This window comes from Vidua macroura, chromosome 5 (assembly GCF_024509145.1).
Source record: "Vidua macroura isolate BioBank_ID:100142 chromosome 5, ASM2450914v1, whole genome shotgun sequence".
In the NCBI taxonomy this organism is placed as follows: Eukaryota; Metazoa; Chordata; class Aves; order Passeriformes; family Viduidae; genus Vidua; species Vidua macroura.
In genome coordinates, this window is record NC_071575.1 from 14,385,109 (window position 1) to 14,412,779 (window position 27,671).

The 27,671-nt window shown below is 40.5% G+C and overlaps 2 protein-coding genes across 4 annotated transcripts in view; both read right to left on the reverse strand.

Moving 5' to 3' along the window:
• Positions 1-4,118: 4,118 nt before the first annotated feature.
• Positions 4,119-16,863, reverse strand: NDUFA12 (NADH:ubiquinone oxidoreductase subunit A12). Its single transcript, XM_053977637.1, has 4 exons — positions 16,689-16,863; positions 13,325-13,407; positions 12,275-12,362; positions 4,119-4,391 (listed from the first exon to the last, which is right to left on the reverse strand). The coding sequence occupies exons 1-4, from the start codon at positions 16,775-16,777 to the stop codon at positions 4,211-4,213; spliced, it is 441 nt and encodes a 146-aa protein (XP_053833612.1). The 5' UTR covers positions 16,778-16,863; the 3' UTR covers positions 4,119-4,210.
• Positions 16,864-25,184: 8,321 nt separating this feature from the next.
• The window catches only part of NR2C1 (nuclear receptor subfamily 2 group C member 1), a 46,900-nt gene continuing 44,413 nt past the window's right edge, over positions 25,185-27,671 (reverse strand). For all 3 annotated transcript variants that reach the window (XM_053978046.1, XM_053978045.1, XM_053978047.1), the window contains 2 exons: positions 26,265-26,370; positions 25,185-25,741 (listed from right to left, as the gene is read on the reverse strand). In XM_053978046.1, coding sequence (XP_053834021.1) covers positions 25,567-25,741; positions 26,265-26,370 — 281 coding nt within the window. In that variant the 3' untranslated portion in view covers positions 25,185-25,566. The remainder of the gene's footprint in view (positions 25,742-26,264; positions 26,371-27,671) is intronic.

Here is a 27,671-nt window from a genome sequence, read left to right on the forward strand (position 1 = left end):
ATAGCCAGACCTGGTTTTGGCCCTTCAGCAAAGGGAAGTCTCTGTCAGATCTGATTTCTTCTGCAGATGGAGCACGGTCCTGCTGGCAGCTGGCTATGCTGCACACAGCAAAGCACTCCCCTTCCTGGCTCCATGCTGGAGGTAAGCCACCATTAGCTCTGGCACAAGAGCCTTGCTCTGCTTGGCAACCAGAGGGTGGTGTTCAAAGCCCAGCAGGTCTCCAGGACTAAATACCTGCTGGGCCCTTCCCCACTGACATGGGCTGCTCTGATATCTTTCACTGAGATAGGCTTCCCCTTGGTGCAATCCAGCATCTACTGTGGTATTTGCATGAGGAACCTGGAGTGCCATTTAAAGGCTGCCACTTTCGCCCACACCTTGAAGTACCCAGTTTTGTACACTCCTTGTAAGCACCATGTGAAAGCAGAGCCTTTCGATTTGCAGGTTTTTTAATCTCTGAGCAAAATAAGAATCTGTTCCCTCTCTCCCCAACAGCTGCCATCAGAATAATAGTCCCCAAGGAATTAGTAAATCAAAGGTTTCACTCTGAATGCATCACAGCTGTGGAAAACATATACTTCAGTTTTCGGGGCTGATGACTTCCAGCTCTATTCAAAACAATTGCACCTGTAATTCAATCAAGACTGCTTCCCAACACCAGCTTTAGCAGTAAACATCCCAAAAACTGAAGCCCGAGGTTAGATGACATAGAAATATGAGTTGGTGAATATCTGAATGCTCTCAGTGTGCACTCAAAGAGCCAGCTGGACATAGTGTGCAGTGTACAGGACAAGTTGAGCAGGAAGTGACAAGGTCTCCTGCCCTCTCCTTTTGGCATCCTTAAATGCCTTAGGATGTCCCTACCTGTCAAAGATTTCTCCTCTTGCTGTAGCTGGAATGGTTATGAGATGGTCTCCTGAAGCTCCTTTCACCACTGTTCTCTGCTCCAACATGTCCTGAGCAGTTTCAGCTGAGAGGACAAAGAGGTGCAGCTGTAGGCAGCAGCAAGGCAGGATGCAGTGCCCCATGGAGGGAAGGGCACCGTGCCAATGCATGGGGCTGAGCTGAGCGTGCTGGGGGCACAGCAAAAGCCTGCAGGCAGCTATAGGAAAGGGCTGCTCAGGACCCTGGGGATGTGGAAAGCTACTGGTACAGACATAATTTCAAAATAAAAAGTGGTTTCAGCTGCTGCTCCTGGAAGAGGTACCTGTTTTCTTAATGAGCTTGCTCCCATATCAGAAATTTGTTTCTTTTAAAACTCACATTTAGTGCAAGGGGAATATTTCTGTCAGTGCTTCGGTTGCACTTGGTTAAAGACACTGCTGTGACACTTGGCCAGCTTGGCATTTAAAATGTCATTTAGACCAGAAAGCAATTGAACCTGAATATGGAGGCAGATGTCATGTGCAAAGGTGAACTTCCGTAACTGAATGAGGTTGCTGATAAAAAGACTGAATTGCAGAAGCGTTGCAGAAAGCCCAGCGGAAGACCACTGATTCTTCTGCATATGCTTTATTTCCTGTGCGTACTTTGTGCAATCTGCCTTGGAGGAGCAATGCTACAAGAGATGTCACTGAAATTTTGCATTTAAAATCCAGAATTTGCTGGTTAAAGCAGGATGAGCAGGTTTCTGTCCTCTCCAGAAATGGGATTGATGATATTTTCTAAAGCAAGCTACTGAGTCCTAGATTTGCTTGCAGGCCAGGAGGACATGCTCATTTTTCTCTCTTTCTTTGTAGCATTGCTGCACACAACAGTTCAAAACCGTTTGCTACCTCAACATTTCTGTTCCAGATGACAGCAAAATGATAAACAGGCTGAGATCTCTTCTTTTGGCATGGAACGTGTAGGAAGAGTTACTGCCTATCCCCTAAGTACAGAATCTCATTCCCAAATGTACCTCCTGATGTGTGCTTAGGACACAGTCCAAAAAGCCACAGGACAAAGAAGGAAGAGGAATAAAATTGGAAAAAAACGCATTAAGGAGAAATAGAGGCAAAAAACCAATTTAAGAGTTAATTACTCTACCTGTGTTTGAGCCCACAGGGCTTGTATAGATGAGTGTTAGTGATGAAGCTCTCCATTGGTGCCGGGGCAAACTTTGTTCCTAAGGTCAAATAATCCATCAAGATAAAAATGCTAAACAAGTCCTTTCCACTTATGCTACTCAGTATGGTTCAAATTGCTTTTCAGCTGTGCCCAGTGCTTTTGCTGACTTAAAAGTAAATTAAACAATATCCTTTCCTAATTAGACAGGTTAGGAGATGTTGGTGCTACTTCCTACCAATTTAAAGACTACAACTAATTTAAAGAAATTAAAGCTAAAAACCCCACCTAAAAACAATTAGTTAATCCAGAATTTGATTTAATAAGGAAGGATACAACTGGGGGTTAAGTAACCCAGTCAGGTGGGGTTGCAGAATAAAATCAGCCAGTGTGGAGTCAGTGGTGTAGCCACTGTGGGGGTTATTGGGGAGCAAAGGTTTTTTTCTTCTTGACAGGCAGTTGCAAGTATGTAATACATCCAATCCCCTTCTCAGTCATCTTTAACAACCATTTCTGTAAGTCATTACACTGAGTGTAATTGTTAAGGGGCTGGCAGTGGGGTCTGCAGGAGCCTCTGTGGGGAGAGGCCAGGGCTGCCCTGTGCTGGATGCAGCCAACACAGCACAGTGCAGGGCTCAGTCCGGCTGCCAAATAGGGGCACCTCTGGGAAAGAGGATTTCAGGTGGGGCAAAAAATATTGCACAGGCAGAGGATGGAAGGGGGAAAGTAGTGGGCAGCACCCAGAAGTGGGCACCTGAACACCAAGTTGAAATCAGGAAGAGGGTAAGGAGGTGCTGCCAGAGCTGAGATTCCTGGCAGCCCCAGGAGGAATCCACACTAGCAAGCAGGCATTTCCCAACAGAACCCTCAGTCTATGGAAAACCCATACTGGGTTCATCTGAAAGGACTGCAGCTCATGAAGACCCAGGCTGAAGCAGGGGGCAGGAACAGCAGAGCTGTTAGGGACTGACCACCATTCCCTGAGGAGGAGGCAGAGGAGTCAGGAGTGAAGGTGTGTAGTGGGAAGGGAGGGTGGTGTTTTACAGTTTTTGACTTTGTTTCTCACTATGCAGTTTTAATTGGCAAGAAATTAAAGTCTCTTTTGCTCTTGATGGTAGCAAGCACTCTTCCCATCCTTCTCAACCCATGAAGTTTCTCTTTTCTTTCCCAACCAGCTGAGATGCTGGGGTGAATGAGAGGCTGGGTGGGCACACTGCCCATCAGTTATCCACAAAGTAGGGCATCAGGTACTGGAAGCCCTGTGGAGAGGGCAAGCTTTGCTAAAACACATAAGTAGACTGGAATAAAAGTCAACGATTAGCAAGATATAAAAAAAAGTCACAGCCCCAACCGTCTTTCAAACTTGGACTTGCCAGCTTCACATTTTTGAGATTGGGTTCTGGCACATTTTACTTCTCTACCTCCTAAAAAGGTGCACAATATTGAACTTCCAAAGACCTTTAAAATTCCTGACACAAGAGAGCAAACAGACCATCTCAAACCCTTATGAGAACATCTTGTAATGCACCTACACAGCAAAAGAGATTTTTGTGACAGAGGGCCCTCTTTTTATGGCTGAGTTCCCTTATGGATGAGATGTCATTTGATTCATGTACCCTTACAAATTTTATATTATGTTTCATCCCATACTGGAACACAGCAATGTGTTTTGCATACTGATGCATATACTTAGGAACTTTATGAATGAAAACTATAATCCTGACTGGTCAAACTATTCTAACTTGTAAAAATTTAAACAGATGGCTTCCCAAAATAGTACATGAAGAGTGCATTATCTGCCATGCAGAGACAGTAAAAGGATGATGTTAAAAATGAGAAATCTGTATTTCAAATGTATATTTGTATTCTGCTGAATGACACAAATATGAGTAACTATCATGTTGGTTATCATGCTAAAAAGAGCTTGAGAGCTGCTTATGTGAAGACAGACACTGACAATATAAGAAAAAGCACAATATATTGATGAGATTAAGACTTGTCATGTATTCTGTCCTATTCCCAAAATTTTCTCACTTGTTTCCCTGCCCCCAATTCAATAAACTAAACTACAATTACTATAGGAGGCTTTTATTCCGAACAAAACCAGTGAAAATACAATTTACACTGAAAGCCCAAGCTGAGACAACTCATGCTGCTGCTGTTGTCATTTGCTGGCTGTTTTAGGTGGGATCCACTCGTGTATCTTCTTGCGAGTAGTAGAGTAAGGCACATACTGCTCAGGAGTGCCACTCACATTGAATTTATGGTTCTCCCAGATAAATTTACGAGCAACTGGTGGATGAGTAGTTGGAGGGTCATCCGTCATTGAGTGCAGCCAGCGATGCCTTAAGAGGAAAAAGACATATTGTTATTAAGGAACATCACAGGATGTCTACCAAGCCTACCTCCTGACTCCCAAGGGTCCTCCTCTGAAGAGACACTAAGTATTTATTCTGAGAAAGGAAAAAAATAATTTTAATCCAGTGTGACTTTGAATGAGACTACAGGATATTGATTTTAATTAGTTTCACAACAGTAACTGGTAAGTAACAGTTCTGGCTCCAAGTAACTGAAAGCACACCTAAGTTCAAATTTCCAGGTCTTTTGTACGCTCAGTATTTGGGCAGAGTATGCTCTCACTTGTTTGTACAGCCTTCACCAGGCAGCCAGGTTAAGGCAGGCACTACAAATGACAAAACCATGATGTTTGGTTTTGTTGCCTGGCCTTTTTTTTTGTTAGGTTATGGTGATTTGTTTTGTTTTTAATTACCAGAAGACTACACTGCACAACAATTTCAATGCCATTTTCAAAGCATACATGAGGCTGCCACTTGGGATACAGATTAACGTTGTAAGTACACCTAAAACAAGCACATAAATATTTATTGCCTGCACAACACAATGATTAATACCATTCAGTAATAGGGTAATTACCAAGTGATTCCAGTGATTAGCCTTTACCTATGAACTAAATGGCAATCTTTCTCTGTGCAAGCAACAGTAATGATCAAGCAAAGCACTTTCCCTAAAAATTTGCTGTAACACTGCGGCAGGGACCAGCTGAATTGATTTCATCCCTTTCCTATTTCAGTGCCTGAAGCAACTTTCAAATATGAATTACATTTTAAGTATCTGTCAGTTTACATGTACTTCCTACTGTGTGTAGTTACGACAAAAGTGAGGTTATGACATTTTTTGCAAGCTTATGTACTTTTTTACTGAGGTAGAATTAAGGAGATTTCTGCTAATCAGCTTTTGCAAAGACTTGACCTAAAAATATGAAGTCCTCTTTTCTAGTTCTATTAGAAAACCTAAAAATTGCATCTTCAGCCCTTAGCAATAAATCCGGCACACTTCATTTATACAGCAAAACAAAATCATGATAAAAGTGGTGAGAAATAGACTGACAGGTATATTCTAAATCCAAAGAGCTCTACAGAAGGTTGGTAATCTTTTCAAATTGCTTCCTGACATGTATTTAAAAAAAAAAAAAAGAAAAAAAAAATCGCAACTTTGTCTATAAACTTAGTACAAAAATTTCACTTTAAAAAAAGTGTCAGCCTAAAGTTCTTTTTCTAGAAGTAAAAGCCAAACAAAATCCCCAAACTATAGCCACACATTGTAGGACTAAGGGCTGCCAGGAAACTGGCTTGAAAATAAAATAAGATGGAACCATAAGATCACTTAAAAGGTAAGATCGCTAAGAAGAAAAAACTCTGTTTAAAGGCAAAGAACAACTTCTGTGGGAAAAATGATCCACTCTGGAGTTAGGAAGTTATACACATGTGTATAATGCTCTTCCTCTCTCTGCTCTCCTTTGTAAATCTGGTCTCATTCAAAGTGTACATTTTGCATTGCTTTCACTAAAAAAACAAGATAAATGGCTAATTATTTCTGTCTGGAAAAAGGTGGGCCCATAGCACTACTAATCATGATGTGGTCTGATGATACAGGATCAGATCTTGCTCAATTTTAACCCCGGTGTTTTAAACCAGCCTCTGAAATGCCCTGGCCACACCACACAAAGCTCTCACCTTGGGCAAACTCTCTTGCCCAATTCACATCTGTCAGAATAATTCTGTGTACTACTGTGCTTTACATCACCTCAGGAATCACATGTCTTATGACAGCCTGCATCAAGGTGGGCAGAAACACTGCAAAAAAGCTAACTTGACAGAGGAGGGATCCTGTGCTCACAACTAACAAGCTCTCCATTGCTAACACAGAAACAGAGTTTGTGGCATGAGAGGGCAAAATAACAGTCCATTCTGCTTATACTGACTCAAGGACTGCATTTCAAAATGCTTTGCAGTATCACTCCAGAGGAGCCCCAGCTTTTCAAAACTGCTTACTGTAACATACGCTGGCTTTGGCCAGGGTGGAGTTAACTTTCTTTTTAAAAATAAAAATTAAGGGTCTTATAGCAATATGCAAGGTATATTAATAAAGTAAATTTAACTCTTATGTGATTGTGCTGCTTTGGGCTGGGGTAGAGTTAATTTTCCTCACAGTGGCTGGTATGGGGCTGTGTTTTGGATTTGTGCTGAACACAGAAATGTTTTTGTTATTGCTGAACAGGGTTTTCACAGAGCCAAGGCCTTTTCTGCTTTTTGTACTGCCATGCTGTCAGGGAGACTAGGGGTGTATGGGACATTGGGAGGAGACACAGCCAGGACAGGTGACCCTAACTATCCAAAGGAATATTCTGTACCACATCATGCTCAGTATATAAAGTAGGGGGAAGAAGGAGGTAGAAGGGGATGTTTGGGCTGATGATATTTATCTTCCCAAGTCACCATTATGTGTGATGGAGCCCTGCTCTCCTGGAGATGGCAGAACACCTGCCTGCCCATGGGAAGCAGTGAATGAATTCTTGTTTTTCTTTGCCTGTGTGAAACTTCTGCTTTCCCTATTCAACTGTGCTTATCTCAACCTGTGAGTTTTCTAGCCTTTTGCCTTCCGATTCTCTCCCCAGTCCCACTGGAGGGGGAGTGAACAAGCGGCTGCCTGGGGCTTGGGCCTGGCTGGGGTTAAACCATGACACAGGCAACTTCCAGCACACACATGTTCACCTAGCGATGCTTCTGGTAACAGTGGATAAGGATCCTGCACACAAATCCCTATTTAGGCACCTGTCATCATGCCTCACCATCCTCATGCTCCCCAAGAGCAACACACACCACCAGGATGGACAAAAACTTGTCAGACAGAAATCCCATTACAAAGGCCCTGAAAGACAGGCTGGAGCAAGCACATCACTAGAACTGTATTAATGCTCAGCTAAAATCAGCTATATCCCAAGCTTGTGTGATATCTGGCACTTCTGTCATTACAAGTGTACTTGTCACGCATTCATTCCTTGAAACATCAGAAAAGTTTCACAATAGCATTTAACAGAGTAGCTTTAGCTGTCATTTAAACTATTGCTTTACAGCTTCTAGCGACTAAATCAATAAAATCTTTTAAAATACAGATTTTTTTGAGTAATTAGTATCTTTGGGTTGAAGATTTTCTGGATTTCTATACCATCAACATGAAACCAGGCTCAAATTAAAACAGATCAGCAAAACCAACCCTTGAATCACATTTTCTCACTGGAAAGTAAAAATAAAATTGCTCACTGACAAGACATGCCACTACAGTCACAGGTATTGAAAAACATGAAGAAATTTCAAAAGTTTGTTTAGACAATCAATCCACTATGAATTATGCTTATACTTAGGAGTTCCAGGGCTTAACCTGGTCACAAAAGATTCCTCTTAGAAGCACAATATGTGACTTAAAAAAGCATTTTGGTTTGCAGAGTCTGTTCTCTCAAACAAAAGCTCCCACTTTCCACTTAAAATCTTGAAAATTTTATTTTGGGAAGACTTTCCCCTTGACACCTGCCTCAAAGAATCATTTGAAGCTCTGAAATCTCAGACTCTACCCCCAGATGCTCAAGAAAAGCTTTTCATGTACTAGATTGAACAGCATGAATAAAGAGATATGACATCCTCTTATGACCAAATGACCATACATTATGACCAATATGACCAAATTTCTATACAAACTCTGCCTATAAATCCATGGTGGAAAAAAAAATATTCAAGAGCAATTAATGACTGAAAACCTACAAAGAAGTAGACCACTTGCACAGAGCACAGAAAAATCAGGAGGATGCAAGCAGCTCTGAAGAGGCTGAAGCAGCTTCCTGAATCAGTGAACAGTCACTAGGAAGCAGACTGAGGCCAGCAAAGCCTTTGCACTTTTTCTTGCATAAATGGATAAAAGACACCTCAAAGTATCTTCAAAAGCTCTCAAGACTATGTAGATTTTTTTCCAAAGTTTTAACAAATATTTAAAAGCAAGTAGATTTCAAACTGAAGCTACAAGGGACTGGGGCCAATTATATGATGTACAAGCTGTCAAACAAGAACTGATGCTACACAAACTCAGCAGCCACTACCGTATGTGCATCTGCAAGGTTCAGGCACAGCCTGCACCAGCTCACCATGTTTGCCAACTTGTTAACATCCACTTTTTGCCACACGTTAACCATGCTGCAATGAGACAAGAGAAATTAAGATGTGGGTTCAGGTCATAGGGCAGAGAAGGAAAAAGGGATAACAAATGTGTTTATTTGTTTACCATGGGAGATAACTTTAATTTCTCATACAAGTTACTACACCATAGCAATGAGATGGCATCCAATTTACCTGAAAACACCAAATTAGCATTTAATCGAGTTATAAAACCTCACAACTTTATTGTGAAGCTACTAGAAGAATGGAAATTTTCCCAATCCCCTTATTTTTCTGTTTTGTTTTCCTTGAAGGCAAACTTGAAAAGCAGCATTTTTACAGGAGAATTGCACATTTTCTTACATTTTCTAGTGTGCTGGCACTTTAAATCTGAGGTGCTACATTCTTCCCTGTCAGATCAACTAAAGAGGATGCAGACTATTACGAAGTAAACACTCCTGGAGCTCCTTCCAAAGATGTCAGATTTGCATCATAAGGAAATCAGCCTCAAAGTACAGGACAGACACCACAAATACAGAGGACAGTCCTGACAAAATGAAGTGTCCCTACAAAAGGAAAAACTATTATCAAATGACAACTCTTCTTTCCCCACAGGATCATACTGAAAAAGGAATTTATTTTTAACTAGTGTGTGTACTTACACCAGTTGTCAATTTGTTTGTTCAAAGTATTTGGCCAAAATGCAAACCAAAGTACATTACACCAGAAATACAATAAACAAATAGCTTAAACATAGGCCAAGGATTAGTGATGCTGCAATGGAGACATCCATGAAAACACTAAATAGAGTCCCCACAGACATGGCTATAAACGGATTTAACTTCTATTGCTTATACGTTCACAGAGCACACCTGATCAGTGTGTTCAAAAATGGAAGCACTGAGTTCCTGCCAACAACACTGACTAGCAAGAGACAAAATAAGTATTTGGTTTCTCTCACTGTCTTAAAGTGAAAAAGATTAATTTGTGTAGGGAAAAAAATGTGCAAAATACCTTGTAAAGCATTACAGGGAGATTAATATTCATAATGCAAGTATTAAAGAATTAAAAAAAAATCTAATTAACTTGTCTCCAACAAAGTAGATACCAACATCTGAATTTTGGAGGAAAAAAAAAAAAAACAAAAAACAAACAAACAAAAAAAAAAAAAAACCAGTAAAAAAGAAGTGAAATAACAACTAAATCAGAACAGAATAAACCGCAAGCCTACATATTCTAGTGTGGAAACATTTTTTAAAAGCAACAGTCTTGATTCCCTGGAGAGTAGACATATGTCAAAACAACACTCTGATTTCCTTTAGACTGTACAATTTCAGTACATCCATTGTCAAAAGACATTACATCCATTATTTCAGAATACTGAAAATACTCAGTAGCTCCTAAAATGGTATTAAAAGATGTTATTACATATAAGGTGTTTTTTGTGCTGCTTTTTCTTTTTCTCTAGTATCTGAGAGAGGGTAAAGGGTAGCATTTTCTTCCAGTTGTTTCCAGAACTTTTCAACATACCAAAGTTCTTTTTTCCAGTTCATCATACATGAGCTTCACTTGATTGTACTTGAACAATCATTCACATCCTACAATGTGAATTCTAAGTTCTGAAGGCACAGAAGAGGATACAACAGCAAGAAGAGGATACAACAGCATATCCACAGAACTTCACAGAGCTGAGCTAAATTAACTGAATTCCAGAGTAAAAACATCAGTGTTCAGAAGAAGGATTCAGATCACACCCACCTCTAACAGCAGTACTTTAAATACTTCCCAGCTAAGCCAAGGATGACAAACATGTATCATACTATTATATTGTGGATTAATTGCTTTTGTTGTTAGTATAAGTAATTTCACACGGTTTAATTTATTTCCAACAAATTTCTAGGTCCAAAATAACCACTCATTACCTGTTACACAACTCTAGTGTTACACTCACAGAAGCTTGTACAAAATATTGTCGGTCTCAATTCAGAAGTCTCTGCTATGTTAAAAATTTAAGGCAGTATAGCACGAGATTAAAATTTTTAAAAAGTCTTTAAAAAGTCTTTTTAAAAAGTCTTAAAAGACAGCATTTATTCCCAGTCAAAATATTTCTATTTTTAAAGATGTCTCTGAGCTGTATGGGAATACACATCAGTGATTTAGATGTGTCACAAAGCTAGGATTCCTACATAAGAATAAACGTATGTTATCATGTTATCATACAAATTTATCAGCAAGAAACATCATCCCCCTCCTTATCCCCCCTCCCCCAAAACAAACTCAAATCCACAAACCTGACTGGTACTGCACAACTAGGCTTCCTGACAAACTACCTTAGAACACAAGCACATTTATCCTTTTGTGCCTCATTACACTCGCCAGTCTTGAAAATAATGAAATTTTTACTGCTTCTTTTAAAGGAATTTTTTCCACATTGATAGGAAAACAAGTATTTCTACCTCATTAATTTCTGCGAAGTAAACAAGCCATGTAACCCTTGAAACATCACTTTGATTCTCAGGAAGAAACCCTTTACTGAGGGCTGTAAAGAGGCAACAAATATCTCATGAACACAAGCAAAGGAAAAAAAAAAAACCAAAATAAAAACCAAAACCTGTGTGAAACAAAACCTGCGCCTCAAAATAAAGAAAATCTTAAAACCCAGCACAGTCTAATAGTGCATAACAACCAGAACCACACAACAGTTATGCAGAGAGCAAGGCACAAACATCCTGGTGTTGGAGATTTTAATGTCACTTCCAAAAACAATGCAATTCAGTTCTTACCAAATAAGACAGAAAAAAGCATTGACCACATTAATCATATTATATTAATCATAAGGCTGGGAGAGCTTGAAACAAAATTGACCACCTAGAGAGTCTACCCATGTTCCTCAAATGTTCCAGCAAGAGCCACAGTTTAGGAGATTTTATAATCAATCCCAGCCTTGGCACAGAACATCACAGGAGTAATAAAAACCAGTGTTTGCTCAGTCTACCCAAACACTTCTCTCCTGATGCCACCTTTTGCTGCTTTGAGGCTGAAGTGCTATTCCTGTTCCTTCAGAATTACATAGAGATTGTTTTTAGTAGTATACATTGTTACTTTACATGGTGTGAGTTTTCTAGGAAAACAAAAAAAGGGTCAACAGCTGTGGCCAGAGACCTTCTGGAACTCAAGGCTGCAGAGAATTATTACTGAAATACATGAACAGAAAACAAAACCCCAATAAAAATTATAGTCAAGTAGCAGTCAACATACGGAGCATCCTGGCACTTTAATGTTTACTACCACACCAGTGTATATAAATTGAAACAACTATGCTGTTAGTGGCTCTGGGTTAAGGAATGTTGTTCCACCATTGCCATATGTTCCTTAGGTTCTTGCTTACGATAGAAATAACAAATATTTTACTTCTGGTGGCCCAAGGCTTTGCCAAACCATTAACAGGGAATTACAAGTAATAAAAAAATTAGAAGACTGCTCAATCTGGCTGGCAAAATGCTCTTCTTAATGCAAAAAGCAGTGAGTGCCTCTGCCAGGACAGCAAGCAATAAACATGAAGGCAGTTCAACATCAGAAGTGACAAGTGTGAAATCTTCTGGTCATAGGCAAGACAGCTACGAACATGAAAACATTTTTTTTTAATCTTCTGCTTTGTAATATATGAAAATATAAAGCAATTACACAATTGATATCCATCCACATTATTAAGCTAAATAGTTTACCATTCAGGGGGCACCATGCTTCCATCAACTTCCCAAAAGGTATTTTTGCCATTCATTTCATCAGTATATACAACCCATCTGTGCCGACCTTAAGTAAACAAAAAGAAATATCATATTAGCTCAAAAAATTATTTTCTTACAAAGAAGAGAATTCAGGAAAACCAAGGAAAAACATTTTGAGTGACAGTATCTACCATAATGGGCACTCATTTTTAAACCAGCACAGCTTCTATTTTCCAAGTCTTCTGTATTTCCACTGTTACTGTAGTTTTAGATGACTGAATCTAACCCTCTCACAAGGTAGGAAATATTGGCTATTGTATAAATACTGGGAAATAGGAACTTAGAAAATTTTCAGGCAGAGAAACAGGTTTGGGTTTTTTTCCTCCTTTATGAGGAGTCTTTTCCAAAAGGACATTACCACTGATAATCTAAGACTAAACTAAATCTCAGCTACACAAAACTACCAAGCAATGTTAACCAGCAAATGTTTTCCCTGGTTACACTCCAAGTTAACCTAGCTTGGCCTGACCAGTGTGTCAATTGCTTATGTGTCACCTGTGTTGCTTTAGGTGCTGTCTTTTAAAGTACTCTAGAAGCTTGATTTAAAGCCCCATTACTTAAGGTAATAGTAAGTTTAAGCCAACCTGTGCTCTTTGCCCTGAAGTGATCATATAAGTGAGTAAAGCTGTGAGGCAGTTTTAAATGTAGTTCTCCTTCTTTCCCAACCTGTTAAACTACCAGCCTTTAGGTCAAGGACCAAATTCAACTCTCAATCACATTATCATACAGCTTTACCTACACGGAGACCGTATGATGGGCTTATATTTATCCCACATTCATTGTTTCAGATTGACTGTGTTTGCACACGAATTGAGGGATGCAAGAGAGAAACATAAGCTGTCAAAACATTTCTGTAAGTGTAAGACTCACACAAGACAAGTGCAAGGAAGTCAGGCAGGCAACAAGTTGCATTTCACTAGCAGAGAGCACACAAGCTATGTGGGAGCTGCACAGCTGGCTGGGAGGTGTTCACATTAGCACACGTACCAAAGAAGTTTCTTTTGTCTTCATAGTATTTGTTTCCATATTTGTCAATTCCTATCAGATTACCAGTCTTCAAATCATTGACCCTGTGAAGTATCAAAACAACAGTTTCAGTTGGTGTCCTCTCAGAATGAAATTGCGACAGAGGTTTCTTCAGGGTTAGTAAAAATCTGTATACATGTATGCAAAGATATTTTTTTTAAAAAAAACTATTCAATCTTATGGATTGCAAAACAATCACACATTCCTGCAACTAATGTGCACCCCATTGACAGGATGATAAAAGCCATACAAAAATGCTTTCAGGGTCTCTCACTTTATTTAACAGCTCATTATAATAGAAGATAAAGCAACTCTACAGTGTAACAATTTAACACCCACAAAACCTTAAATACTGCGGAAGTCCCAGAGGCACATGTTAATCCACTTAGTAGGAAATGTTACCATCCTTCTCAACTATTAACAGCTGCTATTTCGGCCTGAATTGCCCAAGTGGTCAGCACTAAAGCAGCACAAGACACCTCTTATATCTGTGTGGGCAGCAACCTCTAAGAGAGGAATAGGAATAGTATTTTAGGCCATCGCAGCTGCTTGCCAAGGAAATACATGCTAAGCTCTAAACTATAATTGTTACTTTCTTGCTTTTGTGTAATTGTGAAAGATCCATGCATTCACCCTGCAATCCCGTGAGACTTACACTGACCCAGATAAGGTATATACGAGTTTCAACTCTTTATATAGAACATATTTTACATTATTGTAGAAATCAATCATTAAACTGAGACTATGATTTACATTCTAGTCATAAAACCTTAAAATTAATCAAAATGCTCTTCTCCCTCTATATTTGCAATTTTGCTTTTCTTTTTACTGACATTCATCTCAGGCAGCATTAGATAGGGAAAAGTTTCCTCTCAAAGGTTTTAGTTGTTTGTAGTACTATGCACACTCTCAACTCAATCCCAAGTGAGAGGAGGAATAGGCTCAGATGAAGCTTTTTTGTTGTCTTTTCTCCCAGGGTGCATGAAAGTGACAACCATTCCAGCAAGTACTCGTTTTAAACCTCTGTGGTGGCAGGCAGAGAAATTCTCTGACAGGTTCATCTGAAACATTCAAAGATCTCTGGCTCAACTACAGAAGCCTGAGTTCCCAGCTTCAGAAAAAGAAGAGCCATTCCACTGCTGCTCTCCCTTCCTTTCCCCCCTCCCTTTCTTGCAGTGTTCTTATGCCCTTGTCCTGCCTTCATGCCCCGAATACCAATATCAGACACTAAGAGGTATTTATGGCTTCCTGAGAATATTTTCCCACCAATTTCACTGAATTTTAAGTAAGGAGAATGTTTCCAGCCAAAAAGGCTCTTAGTCATTTGACTTCATAGCATATAAATCTTCTGCAGCTGCTTCAGTGGAAAACATATAGAGAAAAGCAGGGAAATTCAGAGAAAGAGTCTCCTGACTTGGGTGAATAATTTTTTTCCAGTTACCAGTGATTACTTCTTAAAATCAACTGTTGCAAGAAAGACCACCTTGATAACTCTTCTTTTAAACACCAAACCTATTCCTTGAGCTGGGATGGATGATTTAATGGCTTGAAAGGTGAGCAGGAGGCAGCAGCTGTTTGTGATTGGTGTAGTTATGAGGACTGGCTGTGCCTCCCCACCTAGCACACCTAAATTCAGTCTTCTGAAGGAAAAAAAGGACAGCACTACCTCCAGTCTTGCCTACCCTCTTTTTCTGTGTGGAAGAACGGTGTCAACTCAGCTTTCAATCTCAGACTCACAAAAGATCTCTGAGGAGACATTTATTAAGCTGTGCTTAGGAAGGAACCACTCTGATGACACCTAACACTCAAACTCTTCCACACTTTGATTTCCCCGGCTCCATTTCTTCTTGAGAACTGTCAGAGTAACACCTACAGCCTGAGAAGGAAAACAAAGTGGAGGAAACAAGCTGGGGGAGGGAGGGGGGCAGCTGTGTGACAGAAAACAGTAATTATAATAGCAGTAAAGCACTAGCCATGTATTGTCTTACTGCTCAACAGGGACTAAAGCCACTATATGAAAATACTCATGAGGCCTGATCAGCACCTGTGTAAAGGTTATGTTTAACTTCTCAAAACAGATCAATTTAAGCCACAAGAAATAACAGAAAAAGGGCCATTATGATGTGTAAGGGCAGGAAGAAAGCCTTCAAGAAGGCTCAGAAAGCTTGGCTTGTTTGTTCTAAGATAAGAAAGCCCTTAATATATATCAGGATATTTTATATTTGCAAATCACTCCTATCCCATATTCCTAACTTCCCAATTCTGATTAAAAAAAGTGGATATGTCCTAATACTTTTCCAGGACTAACTATAAAGATTACAGAGGTTACTGAAACCGCTGAATTTGGATCACACACTACTTAGACTTCCACCCTACATTTCATCAAGGACCTGAATGAAAAAAAGAGTACCTTTGTAAACCTGATGTTCCTATTTGGGAGCATCTTCCTGTACGACAGGAATGTATGACAATTGTGTATGACAATTCAAAATACTTGTCACAAGAAAGAGATGAGATGTGAGTGATGGAAAAAAAACAGGACAAAGTTTAATGTGGACAAGTGCAAGGTTCTGTAGTTGGGGAATAAAGTACTCAGACATGAATGGAAACAAAGGCTGCAACTTATTTTGCACTAAATGCCACTGGGGCTGGAGGGCATCCAAAGCCGAGCATAGGTCAGTGATGACAATCCACTGCCAAAGAGCAGATGTGATCTGCAGTTTGAAGCAGATTAGAAGAAAGAGAACCAGTAAGGCAGATGAAGTAATTCTCTTGCTTTACACCACGGGATTTTAGCAATACACGAATATCAGATTTGTACTGTTCAAGAAAGCCACTGTCAGCCTGAGGTTATCCAGAGCAAAGAGCACGATGGGGGTACACAGAAGCACTGAGTGTAGCTACAGCAGAGACACGGCTGTGGCAACAGGACTACGGACTGGGGCCGGACACCAGGACAACCGGCCCGGGCAACACCGACAGCTCAGCATCCAGGAACCCTGCAAGGTGCCTCAAGAAGAGAAAACAGCCGCGGGCCCTGCCCGGGGACCGCTCTAAGCACAGCACCCACTGCCGACCGGGACACGCCGCCCTTGGCGGAGCGCACGGCGGAGCGAGCGGGGCGGAGCGGGCTCCTCCCGAGGCCGGCCCGGCCCCGCGCACCGCCCGCCGGAGGCAGCGCCCCTCACGCCCAGCCCCGCCGGCACCGCCTCGCGCGGGGCAGCGCGCCCGCCCCCGCCCCCGCCCGGCCGCCCCTCAAGGTGACCCCGCGGGGCGGCGGCGGCGCAGCGGGGAGGCCCCGCCGCCCGCGCCGCTGCCGCGTTACCTGAGCAGCTGCAGGATGGCGCCGCGGGCGCCGCCGTGGCCGCCGATGTGCTTCAGCGCCCGCTTCAGCACCTGCACGTACTCCGCCATCTTGGGGCGGGCCGCCGCCTCACGCCGCCCCGCCTCCCGCCCGGGCGCCCTTGCTGACAGCGGCGGAAACGGAACCAGCAGCGAGATCCGGCTGGGGGCCTTTCGTACGGCGGTGAAGGGTGTCTTCTGGTGGGGACACTGCGATTTGGCTGAAAGGTATCTTCTGGTGGAGACACTGCGATTTGGCTCCCAGTCTGTACAGTCTGGATTCGTGTGACAATTGCCTACTGCTTACACGTGAAGGTCAGCGAGATACCAAGAACTTCAGGATAGGGAGAAAAGCCTCTTTATAATAGACAATATATAGATAATTTATAATTGTCCACTGCCAGTCCCTTATTTCACACAGGTCACAAGATGTGTGGTGAGAAAAGTTACCAAGACTTGGCAGTGAGGAGTCCAGAACTGCCTGGATCAGAGGACAGGGCAGGTGACATCTCACCCGTGCAGACTGCAGGTGATGGCCAGAGGAGAGCTTAACAGTCTTGCCTCTCCTGGCTTTTCCCAACCCTGGCAGGTCACCAAGGAATGTGTACCTATCGTGTCATCCATGTGTCCACTCCACTTCTCCATCTTGTCCCAGTGCCTTCTGGTTCTGCACCAGCCCAAGGAAAGACCTTTGATTGCCCTGCGGTGGATGTTGGCAGGACTTTGCTACTGTTGCTACAAGGCTGAGCGGGCAAGGTGCAGAAACTGCACCTTGACCTTCACAAGGCCACTGCTACACAGGGCAGGCAAAAATAGATCCATTGTACTTTGTCAGAGCAGGCAGGACTTGGAAAAGCACCTGGTAAACACATCATCAGTGCTGCAACCAGTGCTGGCTGATGAGCAGAGACCAGCTGTCAACCATGGAAAGGCCAAGCTGCTGGACACTGTCACTATCAGAACTGGGGTTTTGGGAAGGGACAAAGCAGAGGAGTTGCAGAGAAAAATTAAGTAGGTAGTGCTAAAATTGAAAGGAGAATGAGACTGAGAAAAACCTGTATCAGCCAAGTTCACAGTGTAGAAATATATCAATTTCAATGTAAAGTCTAGTGGTCTGAGTTTCCACTCAAAACTTTTTAGTTTTAACACAAGTGGTTTTGTTTTCAAACACAAATCATAGGCCCTGCTGGTTCTGTGCTCTGCGCTCAAACGACAGCATCTCTTTTGCGACAAGTCTTAGGCTTCAGTATACTTCTGGCAGGTTATTTGCATTTTCACAGTCCAAAGTCTTAGAAAATTTATTAAATGTATTAAAATTTGGTCAGATAAGTGTACATTAGCAGGCATAAAAACAGGGAGGAACATTTACAGTCAGAATTCACTGCCTTTAACTTCATCCACAATAACCATTATTTTGACAAAAACTACTGATGATGGAGCATAAAATATGAAAAAAGTATAGTTTAAATTAGGAAGCCAACTTTGGAAACATTGTATAGGTTCAATGCTTATGCCAGTTTCTAAGCCTCTTCCTGACTAATGTGACTGAGATAATTTTCACCGACTGCAAGTAGAATTCCATGAGGATTTTCTCTGCTGGCAGTGAAATAGTATAGTTATTAGTTGTGGGTTTCCCCCCCCCAAGAGTTAAAATTTTCTGGATCACTTCACTGATCCATGTGGCACCATGGTTCTTTATCTGAGAAAGTGTCCGCTGTGAAAGACAAGGCAATGTGACACAAAGCTGGAAGAATGGATCAGCTTCTTAATGTGACTTTGTTGCTACAGAAGATTTTGTGGGGAATACTTTCTTAGTAGCAGGAACATTTTACAGCACGTTCTTTGAATTGCATTTTAAATTTTTTTTTGTACTATTTTCTCCATTACTTTAGTCAAGTGCCATCTCCACTGAGGATTTCATTACCTCATAACTGCTGAAGTCCCATCACATCTACTCAAACTGCTTCTGTTAATGTGTCACTGTGCAAGAAAAAGAGAATCTGACTACTGTGTTCAAAAATTCTCCCTGAACTCAGTGCAAATGTCACAGTTAAATACAGTAAAATGCAAATGCAAGTATGTCTTCCTAAGGATTTACTGGGACATCTTTGGGAGACAGCACTGAAATGCTGTCTTGTCACTCAAAGTTCTTGTCAAACTCATGCACCCAGATGAAATATTTAATTCCCAGGGTTTTTAAACTTAAGACTCTTGTTAGATGTTGGTGTTTTTTACCCCAAAATTGAACTGAACAGAACTGAATTGACAGAATTGACTGAACAGAAGATGACAATTAAAACGTTACACTTTTAAAATTGTCATTGAGAAATCAGTTCTGAAATAGAACAAACTTGTCCTCATTTCACAGTTTTAAACATCAATAAATTCATTATTTATCCAGTAGTATTTAAAACTGAGATAAGTTTACTTGAACATCTGAAGTCTGTTTCTTTCAAAAGAAAAAACACTTTGTTCAACCATACTGTAACTTTCAACCTAAAACTGATCCATCATGAATCAAATACTAATTTCCAAGTATCCATTATTGCATTATATGACATGAAGATCCATGACTGGGGTTCATTACAATACATATTTCCATACAGCATTTTAAAAACCAAAACACTAGTAAATTAAATTTTACAATAAATTATTAATTGTCAAATGCATAGGCCAGAAAATAGTAAGCATGGAAACAAAGGGTTAATTGCAAAAAGATTAGCAAACAGCAAGATATTGCAGCTACCACAAATCCCAGACTGAATATAACCGAGAATACTCCACTGTATAATAAAAATGTGAAAGATCCACAAACTATCTGCAATCATATACAGTGTTCTAGGTCCATACGGCAATCTGTATAAAACACTAACAAATAATAGGATATTGCAATTGTTTTCTATAATAGAAACTTACAATTTATTTTTAAAAATACATCCAAAATAGAGTTTTCTAATTTAGCTGGGTTTCAAGACATTTAAAGTGATTTTTTTTATACAACAGCAAGACAACAACAGTGATACTGTATTGCTTACACTGAAACTGATGTACTAGCAAACCACAAAGGCTGAACAAAATGTACAGGACCAGTTTCAAAAACAACAGACTTACTTTCACTGACCCTGAAGATCACACAACAAGAATAAATGTATGAACAGATAGGTTTGTAACTACAGAAGGTATTGCAATGAAGGTACTCTTGAAAAAAGTTTAAAATATAACAATTATTTGCACTAGGAACTTTAGCAGTATGAAACAAGCAACCTAAGCCCACATACACGTGTGCAACATACAGTCTCATGAAAAATATTTCAACTAGCAAGCTTATTATGTGTAACAGTACGATCGTCTTTAAATTATAGGATTCTAAAACATATAAAACTGTTTTTCCTTTCATATGATTTATATTAAAATGATTTTTCTTGCTCTCAACATTGAAAATTTAAAGCTGTTGAAACGAAACTTCTCCTTTCATTGGCAAAGAGGTTTTGGTTAAATCCTGACTGGCTCTGAAAACTCTCAAGGCTTGTAAAGATCAAAGAGTTGACAAGTAATTTAAAGTTGAAAAGAAATCAGAAAAACAATGGAATAGTTTAACATCCATGGTGGATTAAGCTTCAATATTCACATTTTTGTCATCATACTGACAGTGGTACTGACAGAACCCAGTAATGTTACTCAGTCTCTCATTCAGTACCAAGGAATATTCATTCATAACACTATAAATGACAATAAATAACACTGGTGGTAATATGAGATCATGTAATCATAAAAAATAACTGTTAGAAACACTAAGGGTCTCAGTTGAAGGTAACTTGATATATTTCATTTAACTTAGAAGCAGTTATCTTAAAGTAACCAAAACAACAAACCCAGAACTTCACGGTTTGGTTTTTCCATGAGCTGTTGCATTGTTCTTAAAGGACTGTAATGGTTAATATGGATGAATAAGGAAGAAACGTGTTGATTCCTGTATTTACCTGTTTTAAAGCTCCCATTCCTGAGAAAACACTGTTATGCCTCACTCCTTATCAAAAGGATGAATTTATAGTTTAAGAATTATTAATGAAATAATTTGAAATAATTAATGAAGATCTTGCTGAGCAAAGTGAGTAACACTGACACAACAACCTCCTGTATGGGATGCATCTTTTAGATCATCATAAAGACAAAACAGAGTACTTGGCAGGCAGCATAGATCAGCTGCACTCCACCTTTACATCAATCTTGAAAATTTATTATCATAAAACTGTAAAACTTTGGGGGGAAAAAGGTCACTTACCAGTAGCCAGAGCTGTTTGCTACGTGTGGTATTGTATGCACTTTGGCTCTTTAGAGGTCCAAATGTCAGAGGTATCCAGCATCTTAAATTGCAGGGTTTTTTTTGTCCCTCACAATATACAAACACCTGAATTTAAACAACCTCATGTGAAACATGACCAAGGTTTCTGTGCTTATGAGTTAACACATCCTAAACACATAGTCTTGACCCAGCAGTCTCTGGTAGTTGCAGTCCACGTGTAACTGGTTAACTTGCATTCAAACAGACTAGAGCACAAAGAGGAAACAAGGACAGGAATCCAGAGAAAATCTAGTTCTGAGGACATCTGCTCCAATTAAAATTAAAAAAAGAAAAAAAAAAGAAAAAAAAGTAAAAAAAAAAAAAAGAAAAAAAAAAAGAGAAAAACCACCCCACATACTAGCTATGGAAAGGCAGCTAAATACCCATCAAGGACTGTAAAAACCTTGCTAGGGCATGCAGAAATGTGGGCAGGAATGCTAAGGCTCAGACAGAAGAAAAGCTGGTCAAAGATGTCAAGGATAACAAGAAAGGTTACTACAGATATGTGAGTAGTAAGCAGAAGCACAAGGAAGATACAGAGCCATTGCCTAACTACTCACTAGTCATGCTGGTAAGGCAGAGGTTCTCAGTATCTTCTTCACTTCCATCTTTACCAGCATAGCTGGACCGCACAGCACCAGATCAAGCATCTACAAGAGTGTAGGTGTCAACCCACCAGTAGGTGAACAGCTGGTCTGCAGCCTCTTGCAAGGGCTCAACCCACAGAAATCCATGGGCTCAGAAGAAATCCACACGAGAATATTAAGGGAAGTGACTGACATTGGTGCAAGGCCACTCTCCTTAAGAAGTCTTGACAATCTTATATAATAGACATTTCTCATGCTGAGAGCAACCAATCACTGCAAGATGTGATTGGACAGGGTACTAGACAGTCTCTTCTGGGGTCCTGTTCCCATGAAAGGTTGGAATGAAAGATCTTTCAAGGTCCCTTCAAGCAATAAAGATGGCTGAACTGAGGAATTCAATTGCTAAAAGTTTACATCTGTAGATACACTGATATTTTCTCAGCTGTTTCCAAATCTGGACAGTACCACATGAGAAGCTGCATCAGCTGAACCTTTTCATCAACTGTAAACAAAGAATTCCATATTACACCTGAGGCTCAAGCTATGGAGTGAATAATTTCTTCAAGGATGTAAGAGAGATTTGCATAGTGTGCTTCATTACAAAGGAAAGCAGGCTTTTATTTCCATCTTACTATTACCTGGGTTTCATAAATCTGGAGAATACTAGAGTAAAACTCTTCCAAGAGTAGTGGAATGCCTGGAAAACTACCTCCAATATATTCAAGAGTAATATGTTGTCAGTTTCCTTTAAACTTTTAATGTAAGAGGACTATAAATCTCCTGTGCTTGCTAGGGCCAGAAGTGGGTTAGGATAGCAAGAGACTAGAAACCAGGGTCAGAATTTCTGAGGAGACCTGAACTGGAGAATGATCAACCTCCCATTTGCAACTCGGTCCTACAGATTAAAAATGGGCCTCTAACCCATGGGGAGAAAACAAGCACAGCAGGTTGGCAGCAACAGTCCTTCATACTTCCATAAACTCCGCTGATGAGATGCACACCTGCTGAAGCACAGGATAGTAATTTTCATACAGCTCTCCAGGAAACACAGATAAAGAACTTGAACCCTACAACCTTCAAAAGGCGTAACATGAGAACAGACCAGCTGCCATTGCCAGTTCCAACACAGAAAAGGCACAGGAAAGGCCCACATATATAATTGCATGCCATCAGGTGTCCTCAGCACTAACTGCTTTGATCTGTGGGATTGAATATGGCCAATTGTGTAGTATGATCCTCCACAACATTCTTCTTTCTGGAGACATAGATTTGATGTTAGATGAGTAAGAAAGTAGATGGATGGTCGCAACCAGCGGGTAATGTTCAGTGACTCAGAATCCCAAGGGACATCCGTGACATGTGGGGTCCATATCAAGGATAGTGTTATTTATTATCTTCATTAATGACATAGATGAAGAGGTCAAGCGCTCCCTCAGCAGATTTGCTGATGACACCAAGCTGAGTGGTGCCTTTGACACACCTGAAGGATGGGATGCCATCCAGAGGGACCTGGACAAACTCAAGAAATGGGTCCATGAAATCTCATGAGGTTTAATAAGACTGAGTGCCAGGTGCTGCACCTGGGGCAGCCTCTGGTATCAATCCAGGCTGGGGAATGAACAGATGGAGAGCAGCCCTGCTGAGAAGACTTGGGGCTGCAGGTGGGTGAGAGGCTGGACATGACCCAGCAATGGCACTCCCAGCCCAGAAAGCCAAATGTGTCCTGGGCTGCATCCAAAGCAGCGTGGCCAGCAAGTTGTGGGAGGGGATTCTGCCCCTCTGCTCTGCTCCTGTGAGACCCCACCTGCAGTGCTGCATCCAGCTCTGGGGTCCCAGCACAGGAAGAACATGATGCTGTTGGGGCACTTCCATGAGGAAAGACTAAGAGAACTGAGATTGTTCAGCCTGGAGAAGAGAAGACTTAGGGTGACCCAACTGCAGCCTTCCAGTACCTGAAGGGAGCCTACAAGAAAGATGGAGAGACTTTTTATTAAAGAGCATGTAGTAACAGGCCAAGGGGGAATGGCTTCAAACTGAAAGAGAGCAAGCTTAGATTAGATATTAGGAAATTCTTTACTCTAACTGTGGTGAGGGACTGGAACAAGTTGTCCACAGAAGCTGTGAATGCCCCATTCTTGGAAGCATTCAATGCAAGGTTGAGTGGGGCTCTGAGCAACCTGGTTTAGTGGAAGATGTTCCTGTCCATAGAGGTGGCTGGAACTAGATGATCTTTAAAGCCTCTTTCAACCCCAACCATCATCTGATTCTGTGATTCTGATACAGTCTCTGATTACAGAGTTTGGGTAGAGAAAGATCCAAGCAGCTCAGTTAGTGGAATTGAGAAGAACACAGAAATTCAGTGTCACAGGCAGTTCTCAGGTTTTTTATCTGGTAGCAATCCTCAGATGCTGAGAAAGAACTACAGAACTCAAGAACTTTAGAACCCAAGCCTCATCTTGAAGTCTCTTGGTGTTAGGGTGGCCTTGGAACTGCCTCTGCAGAGTGGGCAAAGCCCTCCATTTAATCTGATCTTCTGGCTAAGTAATTTCTGGTGCAGGCATGTGTTTCTTGATTGGGTCAGGCTCTTCCTCACTCAGTTTTGCCAGAGAAAGAAAGGGGTCATGCAAAATAGAACTCAGCCTTGACCCAAGATTCAGAAAATCCTAAGTGCTAATGTCTAAAGAAGACCATCATTTTCACAGGGATACTTCTCTCATTTTAAGCAAGAGGAAATAAACATGCAGGGGTGCATAACTTCCTGTTGCAAAAGGAAGCAAGAAGCAAGTGCATGTCAGGGTTACTTGTCACGTGAGTCACATCCTCAAGACAGAAGGGCATTTAAACTCATCCTTAGATGGAGCTATGAAGTATGATTCAGGCAACATGTATGGAGTAATCTAGACCCATTTCTAATGAGGAAAGGAAAAGCAGCAGAGGCTATGCTCCCATATGGAAGGACACTGGATTTGACAAACTCAAATTTGAAAAGTAATCATACAGGACTGGTTGGAAAAGAGAATTACATACCCAAGGGCTAGCCATAACAAAAATAAAGACATGGACAAAAGCTAAGAGCCATCTAGAATGCCTCCATCACTGAGCAATGAGTATGAAAGAGGGAGGGGTAGTGTGAAAAAGCTCTGAGACCAGAAAAAGCAGGAGTATGCTGTTTTTGAATGCCTGCAGTATACACTTCTCTGCTAGTTTTTCATAGTATAAAACAGCTGATGTCTACCACATTATTGTTACAATACAGTATTTGGTTGCATCTGCAAAACAGTCACTACTGACTCTTTGCTGCTTCTCTTTCGATCAGCTGCATCAATGTTAACATCAGAATATTTTTAAATGTGAATGTCCTCTATTTCCCTGCACTTGGGGTATGATATCCAGTGTTTAATTCAGCAGGAAACAAATCACTCTTCAAAACAACAGCCAAAACTAAGCTGGGTCTTGTCTACATGGAAACTGGCCTTTTCAGGATGTTTGATTATGTATTTTCCACTTGATATGTGAAAAAGAACTAGCAGCAAAACACTGAAAACACAACTCAGAGAGGAAAGTTAATTTATTTGTCTAAAACATCAAGCTAAGTTGAGATACCTTAGTTCAATCAAAGCTTCTTCACTTTCCTCATAAGCCTGAGCTTCATAAACAAATATTCCAAGTCCGTCTACCTACAAAAATAGGATGGACAATTCTTGACCTTCTTCAGATAACAAGTTAATTTACAAGTCCTTGAAGACAGATAAAGAACAGGAAGTGATCCTATATCCTAATGCACTCCACCATGTTTCCCAAGTGTACTGGAAAGGAGGAATATGAGCCTTCTTTGGAAAGGTGCGTTGGAAGGCTTATGACCATCTCTTGGAGACAGGGTATGCATTTACATCACCATGATTGCCATGGTACAGAATCCTGGACTGCTACTTTTACACACCATGACCTATGATCTGAGAGTTGTAGTCTGCTGTCTCCATTCGCAGAATGTACGGGATGATGCTGTCAATCTGAACATTGCCAATTAGTCCTGCGAAGAACAGCTCTTCAGTGATGGCAGCACTCATCAGCCTAAGAGCAGGCAATCGGAGAAGAAGTCTAGATAGTCTGGAAAATAAATTTGATGAAAAGTGTTACTTAGAAGATCACAGATTTTGGGTTTCTTCAGGATATTATTAGCAAAAGAAGAGAAAAAAAATGACAAAGGACACTACTGGCCAAAGTTTGCTATATCTAGTTCATGAAAGGCTTAAATATTTAAATCAGTATAGCATTAAATTTATGTTTAGTCATGTCTTGAACTGTACAGAAAATGTACAAATGCCTGTCAACTACATGACATGTACTATGCATGTTTGGATTTAAGACTAAAGGAGGAAATATTCCAAACAGATGCAATTAAAATGGAATGTTACTAATATTTATTTCTGATATTTAATTTTAGAAATTAATAATGAGATGACAAATACTACACATAGTATGTATGACCACATGCATAATATTTGAAGTGTTCTAAATGTAATTCCTTAAGGAAGTAAGAAGAAAATGTATATATCTATTACATGAAAAACTGTACAAATCAGTGACTCTGAAAAGAGAATCAATCAAGTAAGCATCTAAGTTTACAGACCTGTAAGTATCATCCGGATACGCCTTTGTTACATAGTCTTGGAACTCCATGTAAGCTTTTTCTTGAAATTTCTCAATCTGTACCACATTTTCTAGACCTGGGTGATCTGAAAAAAAAACCCTCTTCTTTGTTATACCCGTTCTACAGAAAATGAACTAACATCCATACAGACTATCCAGTTGCCAACATACTGAAATAATTATGTGGTGGCTGCAGCAACTTCAGTTTCAGTTGTGGACACTACTTTACCTCCTTATATTTCTCCTTCTTTACATTTACATTTTACTTAACTTTCCATAAATATAATCAGACATTTGAAAGAGTTCAAATAAATTCAGTGCTTGCAATGCTTATGTTAATCTTGATGGTACAACTCTGTTCTCTGTGTAGCCGTAAAACAGGATTGTTTCAACACACTGACACTTCCTGGAACATTGGATGCACAAATAATATTTAGGTGAAAAGTGAAGTATAAAATTAAGATCAGTGGAAGAAGCAGAATAAAAAGCTATGAACTGCCTAAGACATGTAGAAAACCGTACTGAATCACAGAATATGCTGAGTTAGAAGGGACCCATCAGTATCATCAAGTCCAACTCCTGGGCCTGCACAGGACTCCCTAAGAATCACCTGTGTGCCTGAGCGCATTGTCCAAATGCTTTTTGAATTCAGATAGGCTGGTATGTAGCAGACTGTTCTTTCTCACCTATTTGGAACAAAAATTTCAAATGTGCTAATCATAATTTTTAGCAGTGATTTGAACTTACTTGAAATATGTGTTCCTAAAATGAAAGGACATCAACCTAACTGCCAAGTCACTCTTGGAAATTATTATCCAGTAATTCTGAACTCTTTACATGGTCTGTAATTTTATTATCCATCTATCTGAATGCAAAAATTTTACTGTCATCCTAGCATGACAAATCATGTAGATGAAGAGTTAGAGTTGATGTGCAAAATGCATCCCTTCATGCTGCTGCTTTTAGAGCCATGTCAGGAGCACAGTGAGAAGTCAGCTTCTGGAAACAGTAGTCTGAAGACCACTGCTTGTACACTTGCAGCCGTTTAGAAAGATGTCAAGTCTTCTTGGCACACCCTTTACACTAATCTCTTTGCCCAAGGCTGTCTTGTGGCAATCAAACAGCTGGCTCGGCACAGCTGAATCACCAGGGTCTACTAAAGCAGAGGCTCTTACCTTAGGGCGCTGCTGCATGCACAGCCCAGCCCCATCCTGCAGCACAGCAGTAAAATCCCTGCAATTGTAATGTCTAGCCTGTGAGTCATTGCCAGGACATCCCTTCTGTTCAAAGTATCAAACATGACTTTCACATGTATGAAGATTGTTATATGGCTCAAGGATCAAGACTCCTGACAACACATTGCCATTAAAGCAACTACTCATTAGTA